The sequence below is a fragment of the Momordica charantia genome (assembly GCF_013281855.1).
Source record: "Momordica charantia cultivar OHB3-1 chromosome 11 unlocalized genomic scaffold, Mcharantia_2.0 BLBB01000011.1, whole genome shotgun sequence".
In the NCBI taxonomy this organism is placed as follows: Eukaryota; Viridiplantae; Streptophyta; class Magnoliopsida; order Cucurbitales; family Cucurbitaceae; genus Momordica; species Momordica charantia.
In genome coordinates, this window is record NW_028275159.1 from 7218990 (window position 1) to 7242325 (window position 23336).

General features: G+C 32.6%; 3 protein-coding genes across 3 annotated transcripts; 2 read left to right on the forward strand and 1 right to left on the reverse strand.

Annotated features, from left to right (window-relative positions):
• Window positions 1-1093: 1093 nt before the first annotated feature.
• On the forward strand, window positions 1094-5992 carry LOC111010574 (glutamate receptor 2.8). Its single transcript, XM_022284036.2, has 5 exons — window positions 1094-2729; window positions 2915-4158; window positions 4389-4701; window positions 4796-5193; window positions 5296-5992. The coding sequence occupies exons 1-5, from the start codon at window positions 2462-2464 to the stop codon at window positions 5689-5691; spliced, it is 2619 nt and encodes an 872-aa protein (XP_022139728.2). The 5' UTR covers window positions 1094-2461; the 3' UTR covers window positions 5692-5992.
• Window positions 5993-6646: 654 nt separating this feature from the next.
• On the reverse strand, window positions 6647-9050 carry LOC111010346 (basic leucine zipper 6). The gene is made up of 4 exons (XM_022283716.2): window positions 8202-9050; window positions 7620-7710; window positions 7385-7511; window positions 6647-7303 (listed from the first exon to the last, which is right to left on the reverse strand). The coding sequence occupies exons 1-4, from the start codon at window positions 8738-8740 to the stop codon at window positions 7122-7124; spliced, it is 939 nt and encodes a 312-aa protein (XP_022139408.1). The 5' UTR covers window positions 8741-9050; the 3' UTR covers window positions 6647-7121.
• An 11375-nt stretch (window positions 9051-20425) lies between these two features.
• On the forward strand, window positions 20426-23004 carry LOC111010513 (ras-related protein RABA1f). Its single transcript, XM_022283971.2, has 2 exons — window positions 20426-20792; window positions 22187-23004. Exons 1-2 carry the CDS (start codon window positions 20572-20574, stop codon window positions 22617-22619), a joined length of 654 nt encoding a protein of 217 aa, XP_022139663.1. The 5' UTR covers window positions 20426-20571; the 3' UTR covers window positions 22620-23004.
• The last annotated feature ends 332 nt before the right edge of the window (window positions 23005-23336 follow it).

The following is a 23336-nucleotide window of genomic DNA, read 5'->3' on the forward strand; positions in this document are numbered from 1 at the left end:
TTTTTAGTTCAGTAACGTTTAAAAGTAGATATTCAAACATTTAACATTTCAGTCGATGATATATGTCTTATAACAACAACGTTAGAAATGGTACAAACTACAAAATAAAACGATTTTGTGGATAGAAGACAAGACAAAGATGAGGACTTTCCATCCTAATATTTCCAAAATTATGTCATGAGACTTTGATTGGTTCCAACAAGTCTTAACATTACCAACTACTCATAATGTCGTTTTTGTATTGTACAGTTGTATCTTGTTTGCTGCATACACCAATGAGGATTAAGGTAACATGACCGGTCAAAATATTTGACTCGTAAATAATTTACACATAAAATATACTTCTAATTCATCAATCCTACACCTTAATCTAATTATTGAATTTCATGTGCTTACATGTCCAGAAATAGTTCAAAAGGTTCATTGTCATTAGTCTGGGTTAATATATCTCATTTGTCTTTATACTTGGACTCTTGTAATGTTTAAACTCTTCTAATGTTTCACTCGTGACAATCTAAGTACAACTTAACGCCAACAGAGCTTAACGCGGTAATTGACATCTGTCTTCAACTAAGAGGTCGTGAGTTCGTATTCTCCAAGTCTACTTGGTGTATTAAGAAAAAGTAAGCGCCAATACAAATGTGGCCCTAGTACTTTTATTACAACGATGTAGTGTTCCTAAAATTTCATAAATGTAATGGTTAATTCCTTGAAATAAAAATTTCATTTGAAATTAGTAAAAGATGTGTTTTTATCAAATGTTACTTAAAGATATATTTTTTTTAATTCAATGACACGTAGGAGTGAAAATTTGAACTCTCAATATTTTGGTCGAAAATACATCCTTTAACTACTTGAGCATTTTTAGTACAATATATGAGAGTATAGATCGAATTCATAACTTTTTAATTGGAAATAAATGTCTTAAACAATTGAGCTAAATGTTTTTAGGTCTTAAACATTATTATTTTTTTATTGGTTAATGTATGAATAGGTTGACTGAATGTTTTTTTTTTCTTTAATAATCTGATAATATTTAGAATGAGAAGACATTAAAGGACAAATTTGTATATACATTTGTTTTTTTAGAAATGGTACTACCAGGTCTTCATGGGTGTGCATGAATGATTCAACTTACCAAGGATGGAAGGAAATTCCTAAAAGATTGCCCTAACTTTCTTGGAGTCGAAACAGGAAATCTAGGAAAATGCTTCAGGAAATAAAAAATGGAAGCCAGCTTGAAAGCTTCAATTCCATATTTGAGTCATCTCTTTGAATATACAAAATAATCCTCAGAGGTTCCATCTCCATGACTCACGACCAGGATAGTCAACTGCTTATTAATTCTTTATTCACTTTTGTATTTCAGCTTTGAATATTCTTCATTTTTCTAATGTGTTCTTCCTTTACTCCAATGACTTTCCCTTTTGTCTTGCGTTTCATAAACCAAGTACACTATTGCCTTGAGACATTTTGATTGAGCTTTGTACAGAAATTGAGGTTGGATTTCAAAATGGGTAACCTGAGATTCATGTTGATGGCTACGAAAACAAGAAAAGTTGGTTAAATTTTAAGTTTGGTCCATGAACGGCTAGGTTTATGTCTATCTGGTCCCGTATTTTAAAATCTTTTTCCCTAAATTTTTGATTTTGTGTCTAATAGGCTTCTATTATTAACTCTATCAGGCTTAACGCTTTTATGGCAATCTAACATATATTTAAGGATTGAGTGGTAGGCTGATTTCGAGTCGGTGATGTAGTCCTTAAACTGATGCAGGAGTTAACGCAAGGATCTATTAGACACAAATTAAAAGATCCTATTAAAAACCTTTTAAAGTACAAAGATTGTGTAGATTATTCGAAACTTTAAAGTTTATGGACTAGATAGACACAATCGTAATAGTTTAGGGCCAGAAAGTTTTTAAAGAAAGTTTGAGCAAAGGCGAAAATGTTGGGATTTAAACCTATTTGCTTCCATGTATTTCTCAGTAATTCATGTTCATTGAGTTGTTTAAGGAGGTTGGAAAGAGATGGATTGTACAAATAGGAAATGGGTGTCTCTGATATATGTTTGTATTGATAAAGGATTTGGAAATTTCTGGTATACTTTTGAGCTTCACCATGCATTGGAGGGGGCCCATGGCCATATTATTACAGTCTGAACACTTGTAATGACAATCTCAAACTGCTATTAAATAATCTCTGTCTTCCATGGTGGTTAGAATTTAATGTTGATTGTCAAGATTTGAACTCATTATTCTAGGCAGAGTCAAAACTCTCAGAGGGAATGGTCCATGCTACCAACTTGAAATCTTATAATTTCCTTGTCATTTGGATTCTATTATAAGAGTGGAATTTTCCTTAGTTGGCAAGAAAAATATAAAGAAAAGGATAGGGGTTTCATACTGCATATATATTGGACAGGAGAGAGCAGAGCCTTTAGCTTATACCTCTCATGAAAAATGGGAAAGTTTCTCTTTCTGTTTTCCTTTTTGTTGTTTTCGCTGATAGTTTCTGGAAAGCATGAAACTGAAAGAAACACGAACTCAACGATGGAGGATAGTGGAAAGGGCAGAATAGGGGCCATTGTAGACAAGGGTTCCAGGATTGGTAAGGAAGAGATTTTAGCTATGCAGATGGCTTTAGAAGATTTTAACTCCTTCAGCAATCAAAATTTCAGTCTTGTCACCAGAGACTCCAAAAGTGATCCCAGCCTGGCAGCTCTTGCAGGTATAAGAGTTTCTATTTCTTTTTAATTTTATCGAATGCGTACTTTATTTGTGTCAAATGAACTGTTTTTGATGTAGAAAGAGTCCTGGTTTCTTCATTAAATTCTAGTTTAAATCAGCTACTTCCTCTGCATCTAACAGATTTTATATCCAAAACACAATCTAAATGAGCTATTTGACTTGCAGCTAAAGATCTGATCAGTATGCAACAAGTTCAGGTTCTTATAGGACCGGAAACCTGGGAAGCAGCATCCATAGTTGCCGAGGTTGGAAGTGAGAATCAGATTCCAGTTCTGACATTAGCTAATGAAATACCAAAGTGGGCAAATGAGAGGTTCAAATTTTTGGTCCAGGCTTCTCCCTCCGAGTTAAATCAAATGAGCGCTATAGCTGCTATTATTGGTTCGTGGGATTGGCATCTAGTCAATGTCATATATGAAGATAGAGATTTATCGACCACCGGAATATTTCCTCACCTTGTGCATTCCCTCAAAGATGTAGGAGCTGAAGTAAGTGAATTTGTTGGCCTCTCACAGTTTGATTTTGATTTATTTTCCAAAGAACTAGAGAGGCTAAGAAGAGGGTCAAGCAGAATTTTCGTAGTTCATATGTCGTCCAATTTGTCACTGCATCTGTTTGAGATAGCAAAAGAGTTGGGAATGATGGGAAAAGAGTATGTTTGGATCACTACTGATTCTTTCACAAGCCTTGCACATTCTTTCAATGTTTCTATCAACTCTTTACTTCAAGGAGTTGTTGGAGTCAAGAGCTACTTCCCAGAAATCAATCCTCAATTTCATGATTTTTATCTTCGGTTCAGTAGAAGGTTTAGATTAGAGTATCCTGATGAGGACAATCACGAGCCTGGTAGTTTTGCAGTCCATGCTTATGATGCTGCAAGAGTGGCAGCTATGGCAATGAGTGAAGTCCAAGAAAAGGGTCATCACGTGTTGGAAAAGATCAAGCTCACTGATTTTCAAGGACTTGGTGGAAAGATTCAGTTTAAGGACAGAAAATTAGCCCCAGCGGATACTTTTCAGATTATCGATGTGATGGGGAGGAGTTATAGGGAACTAGGCTTCTGGTCTGATAAAATAGGCTTCTCACAAGAGTTGGGGGAACTTTCGTCTTCTAGCTTGTCGATGAAGGATCTCGGCCAAGTGTTTTGGCCAGGTGGATCCTCAGATACTCCGAAGGGATGGACCATACCAACAGATGGCAACACATTGAGGATTGGCGTGCCAACTAGTTCCATGTTCAAACAGTATGTTCATGTGGAAAAAGATCACACAGGAAACAATTTATCCTTCAATGGACTTGCAATTGATCTGTTTAAAGCAACCTTAGACAACCTGCGCTTCCCTCTGCTGTACCAGTTCTATCCTTTCGATGGACCGTATGATGATTTAGTGGAGCAAATCTACTTGAAGGTAAGGAAAAATATTCATATTTTCTTTAATATATGGCTACAAGAACAACTTGCTTTTCTTTGCTTGCATATTAGAGTTTTCTTTCATATCAGCCATAACATGATAGCATGGACTGCCATCTCATCTTATCCAAACTCTGCTCGAAGATATTCTTGTGTTTTAGTTGATTCATAAAAGCCTGAAATCTCTCCTTCTAACAATCCTTTTTTTTATTCTGCTTGCCTATAAAGAAATTAGATGCAGCCGTAGGCGATATAGCAATAATATCACGACGCTATGAACATGCGGAATTTACACAGCCCTACTCTGAATCAGGACTTGTGATGATAGTTCCTGCCACGAAAGACACAAGTAATAGAGCATTGTTGTTCACAAAGCCCTTTACGGTGACCATGTGGATTGTAATTGCTGTGGTAAACGTCTACAATGGATTTGTTGTATGGCTCATAGAACGGAATCACTATCCCGGACATGACGGTTCAATGTTTAATGTAGCTGGAACCTTGATTTGCTCATCCTTCACCACTCTCTTCTCCTTACATGGTAACTAAATTAACTCAGCTGATGAATTGTTGTGTTTCCATCTGGGGTAAAACATGTAATCTAACATCATATTGGTTGATTTTCTTGACTAAAGGTAGTATGTTGCACAGTAACTTGTCGCGGGTGACCATGGTGGTTTGGCTATTTGTGGCACTTGTGATAACTCAGATATACACAGCCAATCTTACCAGCATGCTCACTATTCAAAAGCTCGAACCGACTGTAACAAATATCGAAACTCTCCAAAGAGCGAATGCTTTAGTTGGATATGGCAGAGGGTCCTTTGTTGCAAGATATTTGAAGGAAGTTCTACACTTTCGCCCTGAAAACATTAAAAACTACTCGACACCTGATGATTATGCTGAAGCTCTCAGAAACCAGGAGATAGCAGCTGCTTTTCTTGAAGTGCCTTTTGTAAAAATATTCCTGGCAAGATTTTGCAATGAATTTATGGTTTCCGGGCCAACCTCCAAAGTCGGAGGATTTGGATTTGTAAGATCTTGTTTGTATACTACTTCGCTTGTTTTGCAATCACATGTAATTCTCTGCATTTCAAGAATTCAATTTTCATCTATAGTTCCCATTGTCCTGCAGGCATTCCCGAGAGGCTCTCCGCTGTTAACCGATGTTAACGAAGCGCTGCTTAAGGTATCTGAAACTGGGAAGTTTAGAGATTTGGAGGATAGCATGATTGCTAATGAGAAATGTGAGAGTGTGGAAGCAAAAGATGAAAGTCCAAGCCTCAGCCCCAACAGCTTCTTCATACTATTTGTACTAAGTGGAGGAGTATCAACAATAGCCCTCACTTTGTACATCTTTAATGCTCATAACTCAAGTAGTCTTCAACACAACACCATCTGGAGATTAATGATAGCTGTAATGAAACACTGGGGAAAGCACAGGAGGCGATTTTCTCGGCAGGTAAGCGAAGAGCCACAAACTGTCTCGAATAACTTCTCGCACGCGACAAACTTGCAGATTCTAGTCTAGAAAACTCTACTGAATTTTCCATGCCATTGGCCTATGAGATGGAGAAGAAAGTGGTTTGCAGTAGTTTATAGTGTTAGAAGAAGACTAAAAAGATGAGGTAGCTCTACTTGATTCATTTGCATTTACAAAGCAACATAGGACCTGAAAGTTTTAGACAGGAATAAATGTATAAATTAAATGTTTTTTTGTTTTTTAACCACAGAACATAAATAACATGTCTTTTTAGATTCCAATGATATGTTCTAACATTTTGACTTTCAAGTTAAGTTAATGCTGATGATTGAGAAATGCTTTTTTTGTACTTTTCTTACCACAGTGTTGCTTACAAGTTACATTGTTTCATGTTTCAGTCTCTACATTTTTCTTTCTTATAATTCAATGGGTTCAGTTCTTCTACTTTTCTTAATGTATCAATTAGTAACATATAATTCTTAATTGGCTACTTGTAAATATATCCAGATTTTGGAACAAGGGATTATCCTAGACCTACCGAGGTATTGACGGTGATATTTAAATTAGTAATGAAAAGGTAATAAGAAATTATGTACAAGTTAACATCACACTTACATCATGTATCAATTACTTTCTTTGAGGAACAATTAATATTGAAGATGAAATTAATACATGAGTTTTTTTTAATAATCGTAAAGTAGAGATTTTAACCTTCAACTTTGAGAAGGAATTTTAGATGTACTAGTACTAACAAGTGCATATGGTCATCGATCTCTAAAGAGGTCCCAATTACTGCGAGCAAATATATAAACACATTTTTGTTATCCGATAAATAAATACTTGTAGTTGCTTTCCTAAAATGTAAAACTGAGGGAAAATGAGGCTAGAGGATAGATAGACTTGTAGATCATAAATTTTGGTATTAAATATTTTCCTAATTTTCAAAAAATAGGAAAATAAAATGAAAAAAAAAAAGTAACATCTTCACATGATTTGGAGCAGCTAGAGAAGAAAAGCATATAAAAAGATTCAATCAATCAATCATACCACCAATCCCTGACAACATCTGCTTCAATACATTAATTAATCCAATTAATAAATCCACCCTTCTCCCATTAATTCCAAAAAAAAAAAAAAACCCAACAATCTTTTTCAAAAAAATTATTAAAAATTAATAGAAATGCTACCTTGTAAAAAGACAGGTAAAAAGAAAAAAAAAAAAAACCATCCCCATTACCCCAACAGACAGATCCAGACAATTTTTTTTTTCATTGTTAAAAAAATTAAAATAATTAAAAAGAAAGAAAAAACAAGTAGTTTTTTTTTTCAGCACCCTCCTAAATCAATGATCCACGTGTCAGCATGGTGACCGTCGATTCTCGAGCTGTCAATGGGCCCACCACATAAACATCCAAGTGGGGATTGGAAGCAAATCACGTGAAGAAGTCCAGAGTTAGCATTCATTATCAAATTCACCGTTAACTTACAGCCTCCTCCTTCTCCGCCGTCTCAGCCGCCCGCGGCGGCGATTCTCCCACTTCCGGCGGATGACCTTCGCCTGAACACGGCTGCGCCGGCAGTCCACTCATTTTCTTCAGGCTTTGCTGGTGGTAAACTTGCCTTAATCTCTCTATTTCCTTCTTTAATGCCTCTTGATGAGCTGCAAAATAAATAGATAAATGATAATCACGATTATATAATTAGATTAACTTCTTAATTAATTTATGATTTTTCTAATTACCGTCTTTAAAAATCTTATCTTGAGCCAAAGCTGCAATCCTCTGCTTTAGAGCACTGTTATCAACGTTTAGAATCAATCTCTGGTGGTCCAAAAATGCAACTCTTGGGGACAATGCTGATACTTCAGTCTACCATCACAAATTTCAAAATAAAAGTGATTATAATTTAATTAATCTAATCTTTATATTAATTAAAAAAAATTGAGGAGATGGGAAATTAAATTACATTATGTGTACCTGTAATGTCGTTACACTTCTCTCGAGCTCAGAAATGTATTGTAATTTTCTGACTCTCGATCTCTGTGCTGATTGTCGATTTGCCAAAATTCTGATACAAAAAAAAAAAAAAAACCACACCCACGAATCATTAATAATATTGTTGGAAATTGTGGTCTTAATTCCATCATTATGTTCTTCATTATAATGTAAATTGTCAGCCATGCAAATGTTATAAATTTTGAGGATTTTTATTTTTAGCTTAAATTATAAGTTTGAGCTCATCCACCTAGTCCCTACAATTTAGAAAGTTTATAATCCAAGTTGAATTTCGTGTGTACATTTTTTTTGTCGTTGTTATTATATCATATGATTTTCGAGGTAATCGTTATATAATACTCTTAAGTAAGAGTTAAACTAATGAAATTCAGCCTGTGAACTTATTAGATCACAAAATTGAAAGGTGTGACTGATTAGAAATTTTTAAAAATGCTGAGCTAAGATATACAATAAAATTTGGATTCTCTTAGAAATTGGATTTTTTTTTTTTTGGGATATATTTGATGGGTGTCGAATGTCCATGTGATTAGGAATTAGGATTACCTTTTAACTCGCTTTGGATCAATGGTGGAGTCGGCGGCGGCGGAGGAGGGCGGCGTGGGAGGTTGAGAATGCGAGCTTTGGACCTCGCCGGGTTCATTCTTGGGGTGGTGGAGGGCGGCGGACGACGGTGGTTCGGAGGACGGGAGCGTCTTGTCGTCGTCGTTGTTGCTATTCTGGTCGGAGGGGGAGGAGGGGTTGGAGGAGGCCGGAATCGCCATGGAAATGTCGTCGGAGAACATAGACATGAGCTGGTCGTCGTCGAGGCGGTCAAAGGAATTAGGAGGACCATGCAAGACGGCGGCGGCGGAGGAGTTGCGGCATTCGTCGGAGAATGGGGTTTCGAGGAAGGCAATGGAGTCGCTGATGGATCGCCGGTGGAGGCCGCGGCGGGCGGTGGAGAAGTCGAGAAAGTCGTCGACCCAGGAGGAGCCGTGGTGGGGTTGGGCGGCGGAGGAGGAAGAAGACGGCGGTGGCGGCGGCGGCGGAAAAAGAGGCCAATTTTGAGGGAAAGAGGGTATTTTGGGGGGCAATTGAGCCATGTAATTGGATTTGAAAATAAAATTAGGACACAAACACACGAACCCAAACCAAAGAATGTAATTAAGTAAGCAATTAAGTGTTGGTGTAATGTAAGAATTGGTGATTCTGAAGTGAGCAGAAGATGGGGGTTTTGTAAGAAAGAAAGAAAAGAGTTTTGTGTTTCAATTTCAATTTCACTTTCATAATTCAATTCAAAGACACTCCCAAAGGAATAGGGGGAGAGAGAGAGAGAGAGAGGGTCACATGGGGGGTGGGATTAGGGACAGCTAGCAACAGCTGTGGGGGTGGAGGAGGAGGAGAACAACAACTCAACCCCATTCTTATATTTCTTATATACATATATATATATATATATATAAGTTTTAAAATATCTATTTTAATTTCCGAACGTTTCTTTTGGTTTCTGGACTTTAAAAAAGTGACCATTTGAGTCTTTGTTGTGTACTAGTGATTTGTCATCTAAAGTTTATTTAATCAATATTAGTCTTTTTTACTCGTATAGTTTGAATACATGATCGCGTTAATCTGTTATTATACATACTCAAAGTTGTGTTGTTAATTTGTTAAAATCAAAATAAAATTAAAGTAGTGATTAAGATAATTACTTTTTTTGCTTTTAGGGACTAAATTAGAAATCATGAAATTTCTAAAACTAAAATATTTTTTCTTTTATCAAAGATGCATTAAAAAGAAATAGAACCACTGATAATTATATCCACTATCAGAAATGACATACTTAGACTAATAAAACAACTTGTCTATTCAAAGAACTAGAAACATGAACAAATAAGAGACTAAAATGATTATCTTAAAAATTTAGAAACTAAAAGAAATAGAGCTTTTTTTTTTTTCCTTTTTTAAGTCCAACAATATTTGAGATGTTGAGTTAAATCGAGAATATAAGTTTTAATCCGTTCTTATATAATCATTGTCACTTTTATATTAAATATATTAAGAGATAGAGATATATGTATATTTATATAAAAGATATCAGACACCACGTCCCGATGTGACCCCTTGGCCTTCACATCCCTCTCTCCTTAGTTTTTACTATAAAGAAAAGGTCTTGTTTAAATCTATATTCTACTATAGTAATATTTCTTCTTCTTCTTCTTGCTGAAAAAAAGTAATATTTCAATTGTTATACTTTTTCTATTTTAAATTTTACAATTAAATTTATTTTGATTTTTTTTCCAACCAAAGTGACTGAAATAAATTTAATCTAGTATATTATTAAATAAGAAATTTCCATGAAGGGATGGAACCGAAAATGAAGGAGCCAATTGCTCTCCAGTTCATTCTAAATTTAAAAAATTATATAAAATAGTTAAAGACGTGTTTGTATGTGATGTAGATTTTGTTTCTTGTTTCTAAATGACACCTATTTGACCCTTTTGTTTTTCAAAACTGTTTTTAGATTCTTTGATCTAAATAGTATATATTATTTAAAATGTAGAATTACAGAAAGATCAAAATTTTGACATATATACTAAATTAATTCCACTTTTGTTAAAATTAAAATATACAAAACAAAATATATTGTATAAGTTATATAATTTTGTAAAATAATAATTATATAAAAATGTTCATAAATTAATTGATAATATTTTAGTACAAATATATTACTCAACATACTTTTAATAATTTTTAAATTAAGATTCAATTTCCTAATCTCCTATCAAGCACGTTTTCAAAAACATTAAAAACATCAAAATACAACCATGTTTTTCACTAAATCTTTTATTTTAAATTTATATTTTTGGAATACTAATCCAACGCACTAACGTTTTAAAATTTTCTCTATATATCATTCCTTACAAAAACTTTTAGTTTCATCTTGATTGACTTAGGTATATTTTCTGTTGTTGATTTATTTGATTAATTTATATCAACAAGTGTTTTGCAACTTTTTTTTCTTGACAAGAATACTACATCATAAATATAAGGCAAAAATTCAAGTTTACGGGTCTCTCTTTAAAGAGGTAAAGGTGCATTACCCACTTAACTATTCAAAGATTGATGCGAGATGTGGTAGATTTTAAATGAAATTGAGTTTTTTTTTTCCTTGACCGAAATGAAATTGAGTTTTTGTTAAATGGTTTTTTTTTTGGAACAGTTAAATGGTTAATTAAAGAGTAGAATCAAAGTTTTTTTTTTTCAATGTAAAATTTAGGAATTAAGACATAATTTTTGTGATTTGACTATTCAGGACTATAATTACATAGACTATAATTACATAAAAGGATTGATGATACATTATACACTTTTGTCATGAAACAACCTCATTCAAGATGATATCCATCACTCAATTTACTACTATATCGTTTTGTATCTTTATCTCAATATTAATTAATTTTTAAAATTCAAAATGCTCCATTATTGAAAAAATTCAAAAATCTCCTTCCTCCAACTTTTTTTTATCCTCTGTCGTTCTGTTTCCGTTCGTTCCTTCGTCTCCAGTCGTTGTCTCCGTTCTTCTTCGTCGTTGGAACAGTCTGTCTAGCTTCTCCTCCGTCTTCGACCGCCCGTCCATTATTTTCGTCTCTTTATCCCGAGGTTTCTTTTTCGTCGTCGGCCGCCCGTCGACCATTCAAGTCCTTTGTTTATCCCAACCATTGCCTAGTCACTGACCGGAAGGTTTGTAGGTTATTTGATTTGTTTGTTAATTGTAGGATGATACAGTTGTATATACTTTATAGCCATATATAAATAATAAAAAAATTGGAATGAAATGGAAAAATATTTTGTAATAAATTTCATTATTTAGTATAATATATTAAGAAGTAAATTTTGGGACTATGAGAATAATTGAATATTTTGTAATAAATTTCATTTCTTAGTAGAATATATTAAGGAGTAAATTAGGGGATTATGAAAATGATTGATTTAGGTCCCACAATAATTTAATTTAATGTTTTACAAAATCAAATTTGGAACATCAATCTTTTGCATTTAAATAAAATACTAATTATAATAAATATAAATATCATAAATAAGGACAAATTTGACATTTAGAAAATTTTAAATCCATGAATCCAAGAGGGTAAAATTGGACATTTGTGAAAATAAGTTTCCAAAATAATTCATCCAAGATATTATGTCATGATTTTTTAAAGTTTAGATATAGAAAACCAAATTAGGATTAAAATAAAAAAGTTACATTTTCTTTTCTTCGTAATTAAATTAAATGGTTGGGGTTTTATTGAATAGAAAATATTAATTTAAGCCACATATTTATTAATAAAATATTTAAATCAAAAAATAAAAATAAATGAGGAAAGTAAGGTATGATTTAGAGAGTGGGTACTGGTAGGGTGTTGCTAAAATTCCTAGCCAGCATTAAATGGATATATAAGTTTCATAATTAAGATATATGAGATATAAAAAAGAGTATAATTATAAGAATTAAATGATGATGATTTATATAATTAATGTTGACTAGGTACCCAAATTATTCTTTGGTACGTACGTCTCCCATTAATCATGCTGTTGATTTATCAATCAATCCATATGCCAAATATCACTTTCAACTCCTCCCAAAACTATACACAATAAATAATGTTGTCTAGCTATATATAAACTACTCATTTCCGGCCAATTCTTCCTGAATTGAAAGTTTCAAATTATTGTCAAAGCGAACATAACTAGGTGGTAATTGACATATATCTCCAATCAAGAAGGTGTGAGTTCGATTTCTCCACGTATTATATTTAAAAAAGTCTCAAATTATTTGAATAAGCTGTGAACTTGAATATAGCTCAAAAGGTTGAAAGTTCGAAGCTTAATTCTACTGTTGTTTAATAAGCTGCTAACATAAACATGTCTTATTTTAGTTAGGGCTGTTTAAAAAACTTAATGACTCAAATTGTTTGGTTTTAGGCTTGGTTCAAATAAGTTTAATGTTAGTTCACAAGGCGTTCTCTAAGAATTCTCAATTAAAAATGATCTCTCTTTTTTACTAATTTCCTATCTATTTCGAGAGAAAGCAATTCCTGATCAAAGTCCTTGAAGAAAGTATATATTGGAGTTCATTGAATAATTTTTTTTTAATGACCACAACTTTTCACGAGACTATGACATCTCTCAACCAACTTTGTTCGTGATACCCTTTGAATACCATAGAAGGAACAAAATTGTCTTAAGATTGTTTTTTAATCCAACCATAGTTCTTTTCGAAATTTGACATTGTGCTACTAATACTAATTTAGACAAATATATACACAAGACTATGACATTTCTCAACCAACTTTAACAAAAGTTTGAACCTATTACCAAATAGTTCGAACCAACCCTCTCCGTACGTCCAATTCAACCTAACTCATCAAACCCGAGAATAATAAAGATCCTATTAAGTATTTGTCACATTGAATAGTGTTGTTTTCCCTATTAGAAAGGAGTATATTTTGCAAATGGAGAATAAGAGGGAGAGATGAGCTGTGAAAAAGAAATTAAAGAGAGGGGAGGTTGTAAGAATCATGTCCTCTCCTTCTCCCATGTGAACTGTTTCAAAGAGCCCACCTTCCCCCCTTTGCTTTGTCCCCAAATCACACTCACATGGGAGCCTCTCTCCATATTTGAACATCACAAGAGTGAAGGGAAAGGCAATTAATTAATTATTAATGGTGGTTTTTTTTTTTTTAATTATGGGGGAAAACTTAGGAGACACCAATCATGATTATTGAAAAGTTTCAAAGGGCATATGCTTAAGTACATTTTTAATTATAATATAATATATATGCTGCAAAAGCCCCTAGCTAGGTCTTTTATTTTCATATTCCCATTATTAATTCAAACTTAACTTCTAATATTAAAAAAAGAAAAAAAAAGGAAAGAAAGAAGAAAGAAGAAAGAAGAAAGAAGAAGAGGGAGAATGAACATCATCATCATCATATGCATAATGCATGCCATGTTCCACGTTTGGTTCATTCCCATGATTTCAGGGCTTCCGATTTTACTTTTATTTTATTTGGGTCGTGTCATAAGGGTGTGATTGGAAGTGATTTTTTTTTTGTCATTGTCAAAATCACTTCTCTTCCATTGACCATATTTGACAAATTAAAAAAAATTAATTTTAGGACAGTTTAAAATCACTTTAAATTGATTTTTAAGATTTCACTTGGATGATGATTTTGGAAAATCAATTATACTTAAATCTCTTTTTTCAAAATCATTCATTCTAGTATCACTCAGCTCAAACACGCCTTAAAATCTTGTTAACTTGAACGTAATTCAACCAGATTAAATAAAAATATAGCTTAGTGGTTAAAACATATTATTCTCAAGAGGTGTTATAGGTAGGTTGTAGGTTGGACAAAAATCTGATAAGACATTTACAGTTACAACATTCAGCCTACGAACGTTATTAATTACTACCATCACCGAATTTATGTTTACGTTGATACAGGACCAATAAAAATGATTGTTCAAGTAGGTAACAAATTGATACTACATCTCAAGCATATAGATTTCATGTATAAAGTAAAATTTTTATCAACATTTTCATAGATTGAACGATATTTCAATATAGATTAAAAGGGAGTCAACTTAAGTCTAACTCAACTGGTTAAGGATGCGTTTTCGACAAAAGATCGTGTGTTCGAATCTTATCCCCACATGTTGTTGTACTCTAAAAAATACAAGATATGAAGGGAGAGTAAACAACACCATATGAAAAAATGTAATCCACATTTGATAATTACACTTCCGTTCTCTGTTTTTTAAAATTATGCTTGTTTTCTCACTATTTCTTTAGTATATTTTTCATCTTCTTTCAAAACACATTTAAATTTCTTGCCAAATTTTAAAAAGAAAGACAAGTTTTTGGAACTACTTAAAAAAAGTTTGATAACAAGATAAAAGAATACAATATAGGTGAAAGTATGGTTATAAGTTTAATCTTCAAAAACGGAAAACCCAAAAACAAAATTATTATCCAATGAGACCATATAAAAGTGTCAATAAAAAAAAAACCTTGAGAAACATTAGAAATGCAAATAAAATAGTACGGTTCCAAATACAAATCCCGATAAATTAACTTGAGCATACTTCAACTGACTAAGACATATGTCCTCAATCATAAAAGGACATGGATTTGAATGTCGCTCCACTCTCACATGTACTAAAAACATTAAAAATACAAACCCTAATAAACAAAAAGTTATAACTTATTTATTAATTTAAACAAATTTTATAATTTTTTTAAAAATATCTATCTTCATTTTCTAATCAATATTTTCCTAAATTTAATACATCAATGTCACTATTTAACTTTTCAATGAATTTAGATATTATAAAATATGTTCATACATTCACTAAGTGCGAATAGATTAGGTGGTAAACTAAAATTTAAATAGATTGATATATTTTATTTTAATAAGGTAACCTATCAAACAAGGATGGAATCAATGAATATGAAATCAAACATATATATAATATACATTGAAATATAAATTTTCGATATAAGTTTAAGAAAAGCATATCCAAAATCAATTAAAAAATGTGGTTACTTAAAAGTAAAAGATAAAAATGTAAAAAATTAAAGAAATATATTTATCCATAAACTGAATTGATATCGAAACTTCATTTAGATATTAAATGAATTAAATGTTGCCTTTTCTACCATCGTATTTTTAGTTAAAATTACTATTTTTATTTAGAATTCATTTGTTGTATTCCAAGTAAAGAAAATTACGTGAAGCTCAAATGCAGCAAATAAAAACTAAAATCTAAATTTGTCCCTATAAATTAAAGCAATTAAAAAAAAGTAGAAAATATTCGAATTGGCTTAAGTAATTAAAAAGGTTATTTAAAAAAAATTAAACAAAACCTCTTTTGGTTTCGTTTACAAATTGACCAAGTTTAATTACTAATTAACAACATTTCTTGCATTAGTTTTTTTTTTTTTCACTTTAAAAATTAATGGATTTGAAAATAAAGGATAGTTCGGAAAGGGTTTTCAAAATTGTTTTCTTGCTTTTAAGAACAGAAATTTCAAAAAAAAAAAAGGAGATAATTTTTTTCAGAAGTTTTTTCTTTCGGTTATCTTTTAGTATACTTTTACATTTAACTTACTCTTTTAAGAAAAAAAATGAAGTTTCTTTTGTGTAACAAAAGAAAAATGAAATTATTGTTCTAAAAATTACTTATATATATGTGAATAGTAATATAACCATGTACAACATAATTACCTTTTTATGTTTAAAAAAAACAATATTACCTTTTTACAAGTCATTCAATTACAAAATCAAAAACCATTTTTTTTTAAATAAATTTTCAAACAACCAAAAAAAAAAATAGTGAGCATTTTAAGAATATTTTTAAAAGTAAGATTCCAAACTTTTTATATATAGAAAAAATTATAAAAGTAAATTTGAATAGCTTCTCCATTGTTGGATACAAACAGAAACAATGGAAAATAAAAAAAAATTAATTTATGACAACCCGTATATACTTCACCCGGTTAAAATATATATCCTCGACCAAATGATCGGATGTTCAAATCTCTACCCACACGTATTATTGAATTTAAAAAATTGTCAACTTATACAGGAGTGTTAAATCAACCCAACTAAAGCTATTTATTGTTTACGTTCTATGAATAGAAAGAAAATAACCACGAAAAATACAATCGTATTGATTCCTAAGCTATAGGTTAAATACATGTTTTTTTCCACTAATGTGAGGCTTCTTTTTCTTTTTATTCTTTATTGTTAAAAAAATTTCAACATAGTTTCTTTACGTTTCTGAATTATACTCCGTCAAAATTGAGAAGATAAAAATTTAGATGACAAATTAGACCACCTAAGATAAAATATTTTTCAATTCCTCTAAATTTTTAAGAAGACTTTTCCTCTCTTAAATCTGTCAAAGTTTATCACTAACTTATCAATAGAAATAGTATAATTAAAAAAAGGTTAAAACATAATAAACTAAATTTAAACTTTAAAACAATAAGAATTAAATTGAAAGAACATCCCAACATTAGAGAATGATAATTTCAAGGCTAAAAAGGAAATGGTAATGTGATATTATTTGAAGAGAATTAGGAATAATAAGATTTTGTTAATCCCAAAGCAGCAATTATCCTAAAAAAAAAAACAACTCTATTTTAGCTGGTTACATGTGCAGAGCATTTGCAGATGAGAAAGCAGGAGAATAAATAAGATTACCCAGTAGCCATATAGTATAGGCACTAACAAATAAATATTGGTTTTATTTTATATTTTCATTAATGTTTTTGGTTTAATTAATTAATTAATTAGAGTTTAATTTAATTTGGGGGATCCCAATAATATAAAAAGTACCGTACGGGAAAGGAACGATGCCATTATTAGCACGTGGGAACACCAACCAAGCAACTCCCAAAACCTACCTTTTTTTTTCCACAAAGAATTTCTTTATTATTTTATTGGGTTTTTTAATATTTCGAAAAGTTTATAACGCGGACACAATCATGCAAGGAAATTTTAATTTCTAGTTGTGTTTGCTACTTGTTTAAAATATATTTGAGGAAAAAAAATAGAGGAAAATTAGTAGATTCTCGAGATGGTAAAATATGGTTTAAGGATGATTTATTGAGATTTCAATTAAAAAGTTATAGGGCCCAATCAAAACTTTTAAAATTATTAGAGAGCAAATTGAAACTCATTTTAAACAATAGAACTAAAAAAAACTTTAGGTTATATTTTTACCAAGAGCATTAAGACATTAACTTAACAAAATTGGGTGTTCATTGAATTTAGACAAGTACTTCAGTACCATTATTCAATAAAATCGTTCGCCTTTGGAGCGAAACCAAAATAAAAGTTGTGAAAGCTATGTTCAAAGCGGACAATATCATACAGATACTCGGGGTACTTGGGGTGTTGTCCTTAACAAGTGGTATCATAGCTATGGTTTAAACCTAGCTGTGCCGGTGAATCCTCAAGTGCCGAACAAAGAAGTTGTGAGTCGCGGAAAGTGTGGTCATGATATAATCCGTAAGTGTGCTCTATCAAGTTGCGTCCAGAAGCCTCGGATAAGAGCAAGCTCTCGTTCAGCTTCGAGAGTAAACGAATGAGTGACTATTTGAGGGGAGGCTCGATGGTACTAATTTGTTCGAGGGGAGGATTGTTGGGTTTGTAAGGCAATGATCTTGGATATGAGTATATAAGAGAAGACAATTATCTCCATTGGTATGAGGTCTTTTGGGTGAAACCAAAATCAAAGTCGTGAGGGCTATGCTCAAAGCGGATAATATCGTGATTGAATTATAATTTCATATGTGAATGGTGTAATAAGTTGTTCATGGTTGAATTACAACTTTGGTTTGACTGGATACGAAGATCAAATTGGAAATGGTTAGCGAGAAGAAATTTCTAGTCCTCTAGGAAAGATTTCCATACTAGTCCCATTAACTTTATGTTATGTGCTCTCTACCGTGAGGTAATTTTAGAAATAAAATAAATTGGATCCAATGAAAAAATAGACCCACTATTCTCTCCTCCTCCTAATTGCATTCTCTCTTCCATCTTCTTATTTATACTTTCAAGAAATGACCTTATTATTTTTTTTCTTTAATTTTTTCATCTTCCATCATTTTTATTTGAATATTTTTACAACTTCACATTACTCTCTACTTCTAGTTCATTTGTAGAATTTTTTCCATTCGAACAAAATTTGTTTGTTCTTTTCGTTTAAAGAATATTTGCAATCCAAAATTCATTATTGATATTTTATTTTTACTTAGAAATTTATTTTCAAATAATTAAATAATTATTTTTTCTCATCTAATCAATATTATAATTTTATTTTATTTGTTAACCATTTTTTGACATGTTATTTTAAGATATTTAACAAAAATATAAATTTGTTTGAAGGAGAAAAATCTACAAATGAAAATATTCATATAAAAATGTAAGATCAAATGAGAGTATAAATAAGAATAGGGGAGAGAGAATGATATGTGGGTTTTTTTTCATTTTAAAATCTTGTGGGCTCACTTTATTTTATTTCTAAAATAATCTCACAAGAGATTACACATGAGATAAAGTTAATCGGTATCAGAGTAGTATGAAAATCTTCTCTACTATCGTAGGACTAGAAATTTTCTAGGTACGGGTAAAAACCTAAGCCCTCGTCCCTAACCCTACTCGGTTTTATGTGTATTGTTTTTTTAAAATTTTTATTGGAAAAGATCAACACAACTCTTTAAAGCCCAAGTTTAGCCCAATATAGAAAAATCAGCCCAACTCTTTAAAGCCTAAATCCAGCCCAATATATTTAAAATAATTATAAAAAACAAACAAACAAAACCCCTTGATAAAAATTATCCGATTGTCATTCTTATGTTAAAAGAAATTCAACTTAATTAAAACAAAAGTACAATATGTGGAGGTGGTAGATCGAACTCATCACCTCTTGATTGGAAATATATGTCAATTATCGCTGATGTTTACTTTGACCACTAAAACAAATACTTCTTATTCTGCATATACTAATTATTGATACAATCACATAAGATATTCATTATTCATTATTCATGAATGCATGTGCTAAAGTTGTATGACTTTCTTTTCTTCATTTTGTCCAAACCGTTGACTTGTCATTAAAATTGTTTTTTCAAACTCTACACCCTAACATGGTCCATAGAAAAATTTTCAGTAATACCATTTTACAGTAATCTCATTATCAAAACCATCCCGTTCTTTATAAATATTTTCAGTTATAAAATTTTTTTTCATGTCATAAGAAAAAAACATATTCATACCAACTTAGTACTGTGGTTAGACACCTATACCTCTAGGTTTAAGTTCGAATTCTCACCCTTTACTTATGATCTAATATTCTAAGAAACCCAAAAAAATTAAAATATTGTACTAAAATCATTTCATTTCGATCCCAAATTTTCAAAATGTTGATTTTAATGTTTTTTTAAAATACCATTTTAATTTTCATAGTTATTTTCCTTTTATTGCATGAAAATGTAAATAAATAAATAAATATATATATATATATATATATATATATATTACATGACTTGATAGGATGTTTATTAATCTGCTATCATGTGTATACCTTAGAGTCATATAGGTTAGGGGTGTTCATGTCCTCGTCTCCCCTCCATTTCAATCCTCATCATTGCAAGATTTCTTAAAGGAATTATTCTCCGTTTATTATTATATTTAAAAAATAATTTTTCAATTGAATAAATTATCTAAAGAAATTTCTAGTTAAATACTTAATCCCCATGATAAATCTTCATTTACATGTTTAAATTCTTAGAGGGAAAATTTTTTCCAACTACTCACCCTACTAGTAGCTGGTTTTGGCATATCTTATGCAATTGATTGATTCTATCAGGTTCCGACCCGACTTATTCCTCTTTATTGGATCTTATTAGAGTAGAGGCAAGCAAAAACCAATTCCTAAAAATTGGCTGAGTTCGCCTTCGTTTAAAACTATATAGATAAACAGAAAACGGAATGGGGCGAGGCGAGTATTCCCTCATCTCAACTCGTTATTATATCAAAATTCAGGAACAACCGAGATCATTTAACCCTAAAATTTTCGAAAATTTTAATAATAAAGGTAATAGTCGAAAGCCCAAGCCCAAGCCCAAGCCTAAGCCCATTGTTAGGAAGCCGAAGCCCATTAAGGAGCCCAGTCCAAGACGCGCATAGCGAAATCCGTTTCCGATGAAACGTAACGCGTGATCGTCTTCAACAAATTTCAAAACCTTTCTCTCTCTGCGTTTCTCTCTCTCATGCCTTGGAGCTCCACCTCCTGATCCGTTTTCAGACCCATCGAATTCCGTGGAAAACCAGAGGCATCGGATCCGACCTGATTAAGTATGGCTGCGTATAGAGCGGACGACGACTACGATTACCTCTTTAAAGTGGTTCTCATCGGGGACTCTGGTGTGGGCAAATCCAATCTCCTCTCCAGGTTTACGCGCAATGAGTTCAGTCTCGAGTCCAAATCCACAATCGGTGTCGAATTCGCTACTAGAAGTATCCGGGTCGATGACAAGATCGTCAAGGCTCAGATTTGGGACACCGCTGGTCAAGAAAGGTTCTTACACTTCCCTCATTCTGTTCCATTCTCGCATTGTCTTCGTCTCGATCTTGATCTTTCTGTTTTCTGTGTGTTCATTGAGATCTGATCCTGCTATTCTTTAGATTTCGATTTTTAACTGAGTTGTTGGGAAGCCGCGACGGGGACGTCGGAATTTGGATTTATAGGGCTTTTAGATGTGTTCTTCTGTTGTTTAGGATCTAAGAACTAAATGGCTTTCAGATATTGGTATTAAGGAATTGCTTGCTTATTGAGAATTGAGATGGTGACTGCGTTATTTATCTAATGCAATTGGAGTTTTCGGAATTACATTTTTAGGTACCTTCAGTTTCAGGAAAAAATTTTAATGCTTTTTTATTTTTACACACGCCATTTTTTGTGCCAGTTTTAGAGTTGTTAATTTTGATCGGTAATGGGACGTCACCATCGATCTTCAAGTGGTGGGCCCCCATTTTCAAGTGGACTCTGAAACCTCTCTTTAAAATAGTAATCTGGATTTGACAAGAGAAGAATACTCGTGCCCAGACAAAATTTTGTTGCCATTGTTATTGAAATTTGCCTTTAGAAAAGGAGTTCTAGAATTTTGGCCCAGTTTCTGTATGATGCAATTGGTTCTTTTTACCTTCATCAGTGTAGTGTGGCTCTGGCTCCGTGCATTTGTACTCCCATTCAGCCTCTATGGTCGATTTGTTTTCTTATTCTCTGCAAGGTGATGACTGCTAATGATTCTTATTACCAATCCCAGCCTTTTATACAAATTATTTGTTCGGGAGGTCTGATCTCAGTAAGGCTGCCGGAGACATCACCAAACCACCTAGGGTGTCTCTTGCAAAAACGAATTTGTAGAGAGTTTTCTAAAACCCCAGTCCAGCCACCTAACTGATATAGTCTCGAATCTATTTTTTGTCTTTACTTAACTTAGTAGCATAGTGTAAGCTCATTTAAGGCACGGATCTAAGATGTGGTTGATTGGTAGTCAGTTGAAACAAATAAACGGATCATAGGTTGGTTGAATGCTGAGTTTCGCTTAGGCCATGCATTCACCGACTATTTATGTTGTGATTTTTATATCTACTTGCTGTCGTAGAAAGATCCCATTTACAAGTTGAACTTGAAATGCAATCCATAACTAATCAGGCTCGTGTCAAAATTTAGTATGCAAGGCTTATTTTTTGTGTAGATTTGGCATTGGTAGCAAAGCCTGAAAGGTAATACTGAAGACTTGAAAGTGTTGCAGAGGTTTCATGATATGTAACCTCAAACGAGACTAGTGAAAAAACCTGCCTTTTATTATTATTTGGTGATACTTGTTCCATTTGTCTTGGTTTACCTTCTGGGTAATATATGAAACTATTGTGAAGTCATCTCTTATATATGCTTCTTTTTGCCAGATACCGAGCAATCACAAGTGCATACTATCGAGGGGCGGTTGGTGCATTGCTTGTCTATGATGTCACACGACATGTCACGTTTGAAAACGTCGAGAGATGGTTGAAAGAGCTTAGAGATCATACTGATTCCAATATTGTGATAATGCTAGTCGGTAACAAGGCAGACTTACGACATCTGCGTGCTGTTTCAACTGAGGATGCCAAGGCCTTTGCAGAGAGGGAGAACACATTCTTCATGGAGACATCTGCGCTTGAGTCTCTCAATGTAGAGAATGCTTTCACCGAAGTGCTAACCCAAATCTATCGCGTAGTTTGCAGAAAAGCGCTCGAGATTGGGGAGGATCCCGCGGCATTGCCTAAAGGACAAACCATTAACGTTGGAAACAAGGATGATGTTTCAGCAGTGAAGAAAGTTGGTTGCTGCTCTTCATGATCATCATCGTTTGAATATGAGGTACATCATCAATCATCAAAGGAGTAAAAAAGGATGAGTTCATTATGCTATGTCTTGAATTTCCACTCCTGGATTTGCTCAACAAACAAACATTTAGTTTATGGTGTCATTTTTTATGGTGCTGGAGCTTCTCGGAGGGTTGGATTCCTGTTTGGAGTTCTTTTGAAATTGACACCTCTTCTTATTGTCAATTCCTTGTATTTTCTTATCCGAGCTCACTCTCTTATTTTGTTCTAATTTTTGTATGCCCCATAGTTTTAAATGTATCAGATTGTTCTAGATAGAGAGATCTGTTAAACTGAAGTTGTATTTAGGTAAAATGTTCAGTTGTTAAATGGGAGCAGAATTTTTTTAGTTTCTTCAATTTGCTGTGCTTAGGAGGAGGTTTTGTTTCTCCACAGAATCCACTTTTATCCCCAAAGCCAAACTATCCCTAGTTATTATAAAGAAAAGCTTCTGCCTGAAACTGTATGGATTTTTGTGTATATATAGGCGTTCAAAGGTTAAATTACACTCTCCCTAAAGTTTTTTATACTCATTTCTAGAAACTTTACTCTCTCATATATTATTAAGTTCCAGGTTCAATTCGTATTGTTAGAATGTTATACAAGTGTGTGTTTGGAACTTTGAAATGGATTTTGAAAAAAAAAAGTTTTTTTTCTATGAATATCTTTGGACAAATTACCAATTGGCTAT

Bases quoted from the DNA above. Each gene is read 5' to 3' on its own strand.
- LOC111010513 (XM_022283971.2), top strand. From the start codon at position 20,572: ATGGCTGCGTATAGAGCGGACGACGACTACGATTACCTCTTTAAAGTG. The intron at 20,793-22,186 runs GTTCTTACACTT...TCTTTTTGCCAG, and splicing joins GACACCGCTGGTCAAGAAAG to ATACCGAGCAATCACAAGTG.
- LOC111010574 (XM_022284036.2), top strand. From the start codon at position 2,462: ATGGGAAAGTTTCTCTTTCTGTTTTCCTTTTTGTTGTTTTCGCTGATA. The intron at 2,730-2,914 runs GTATAAGAGTTT...TTTGACTTGCAG, and splicing joins CAGCCTGGCAGCTCTTGCAG to CTAAAGATCTGATCAGTATG. The intron at 4,159-4,388 runs GTAAGGAAAAAT...TTGCCTATAAAG, and splicing joins TGGAGCAAATCTACTTGAAG to AAATTAGATGCAGCCGTAGG.
- LOC111010346 (XM_022283716.2), bottom strand. From the start codon at position 8,740: ATGGCTCAATTGCCCCCCAAAATACCCTCTTTCCCTCAAAATTGGCCT. The intron at 7,711-8,201 runs GTAATCCTAATT...TTTTTGTATCAG, and splicing joins GATCCAAAGCGAGTTAAAAG to AATTTTGGCAAATCGACAAT. The intron at 7,304-7,384 runs GTAATTAGAAAA...TTTATTTTGCAG, and splicing joins AGATAAGATTTTTAAAGACG to CTCATCAAGAGGCATTAAAG.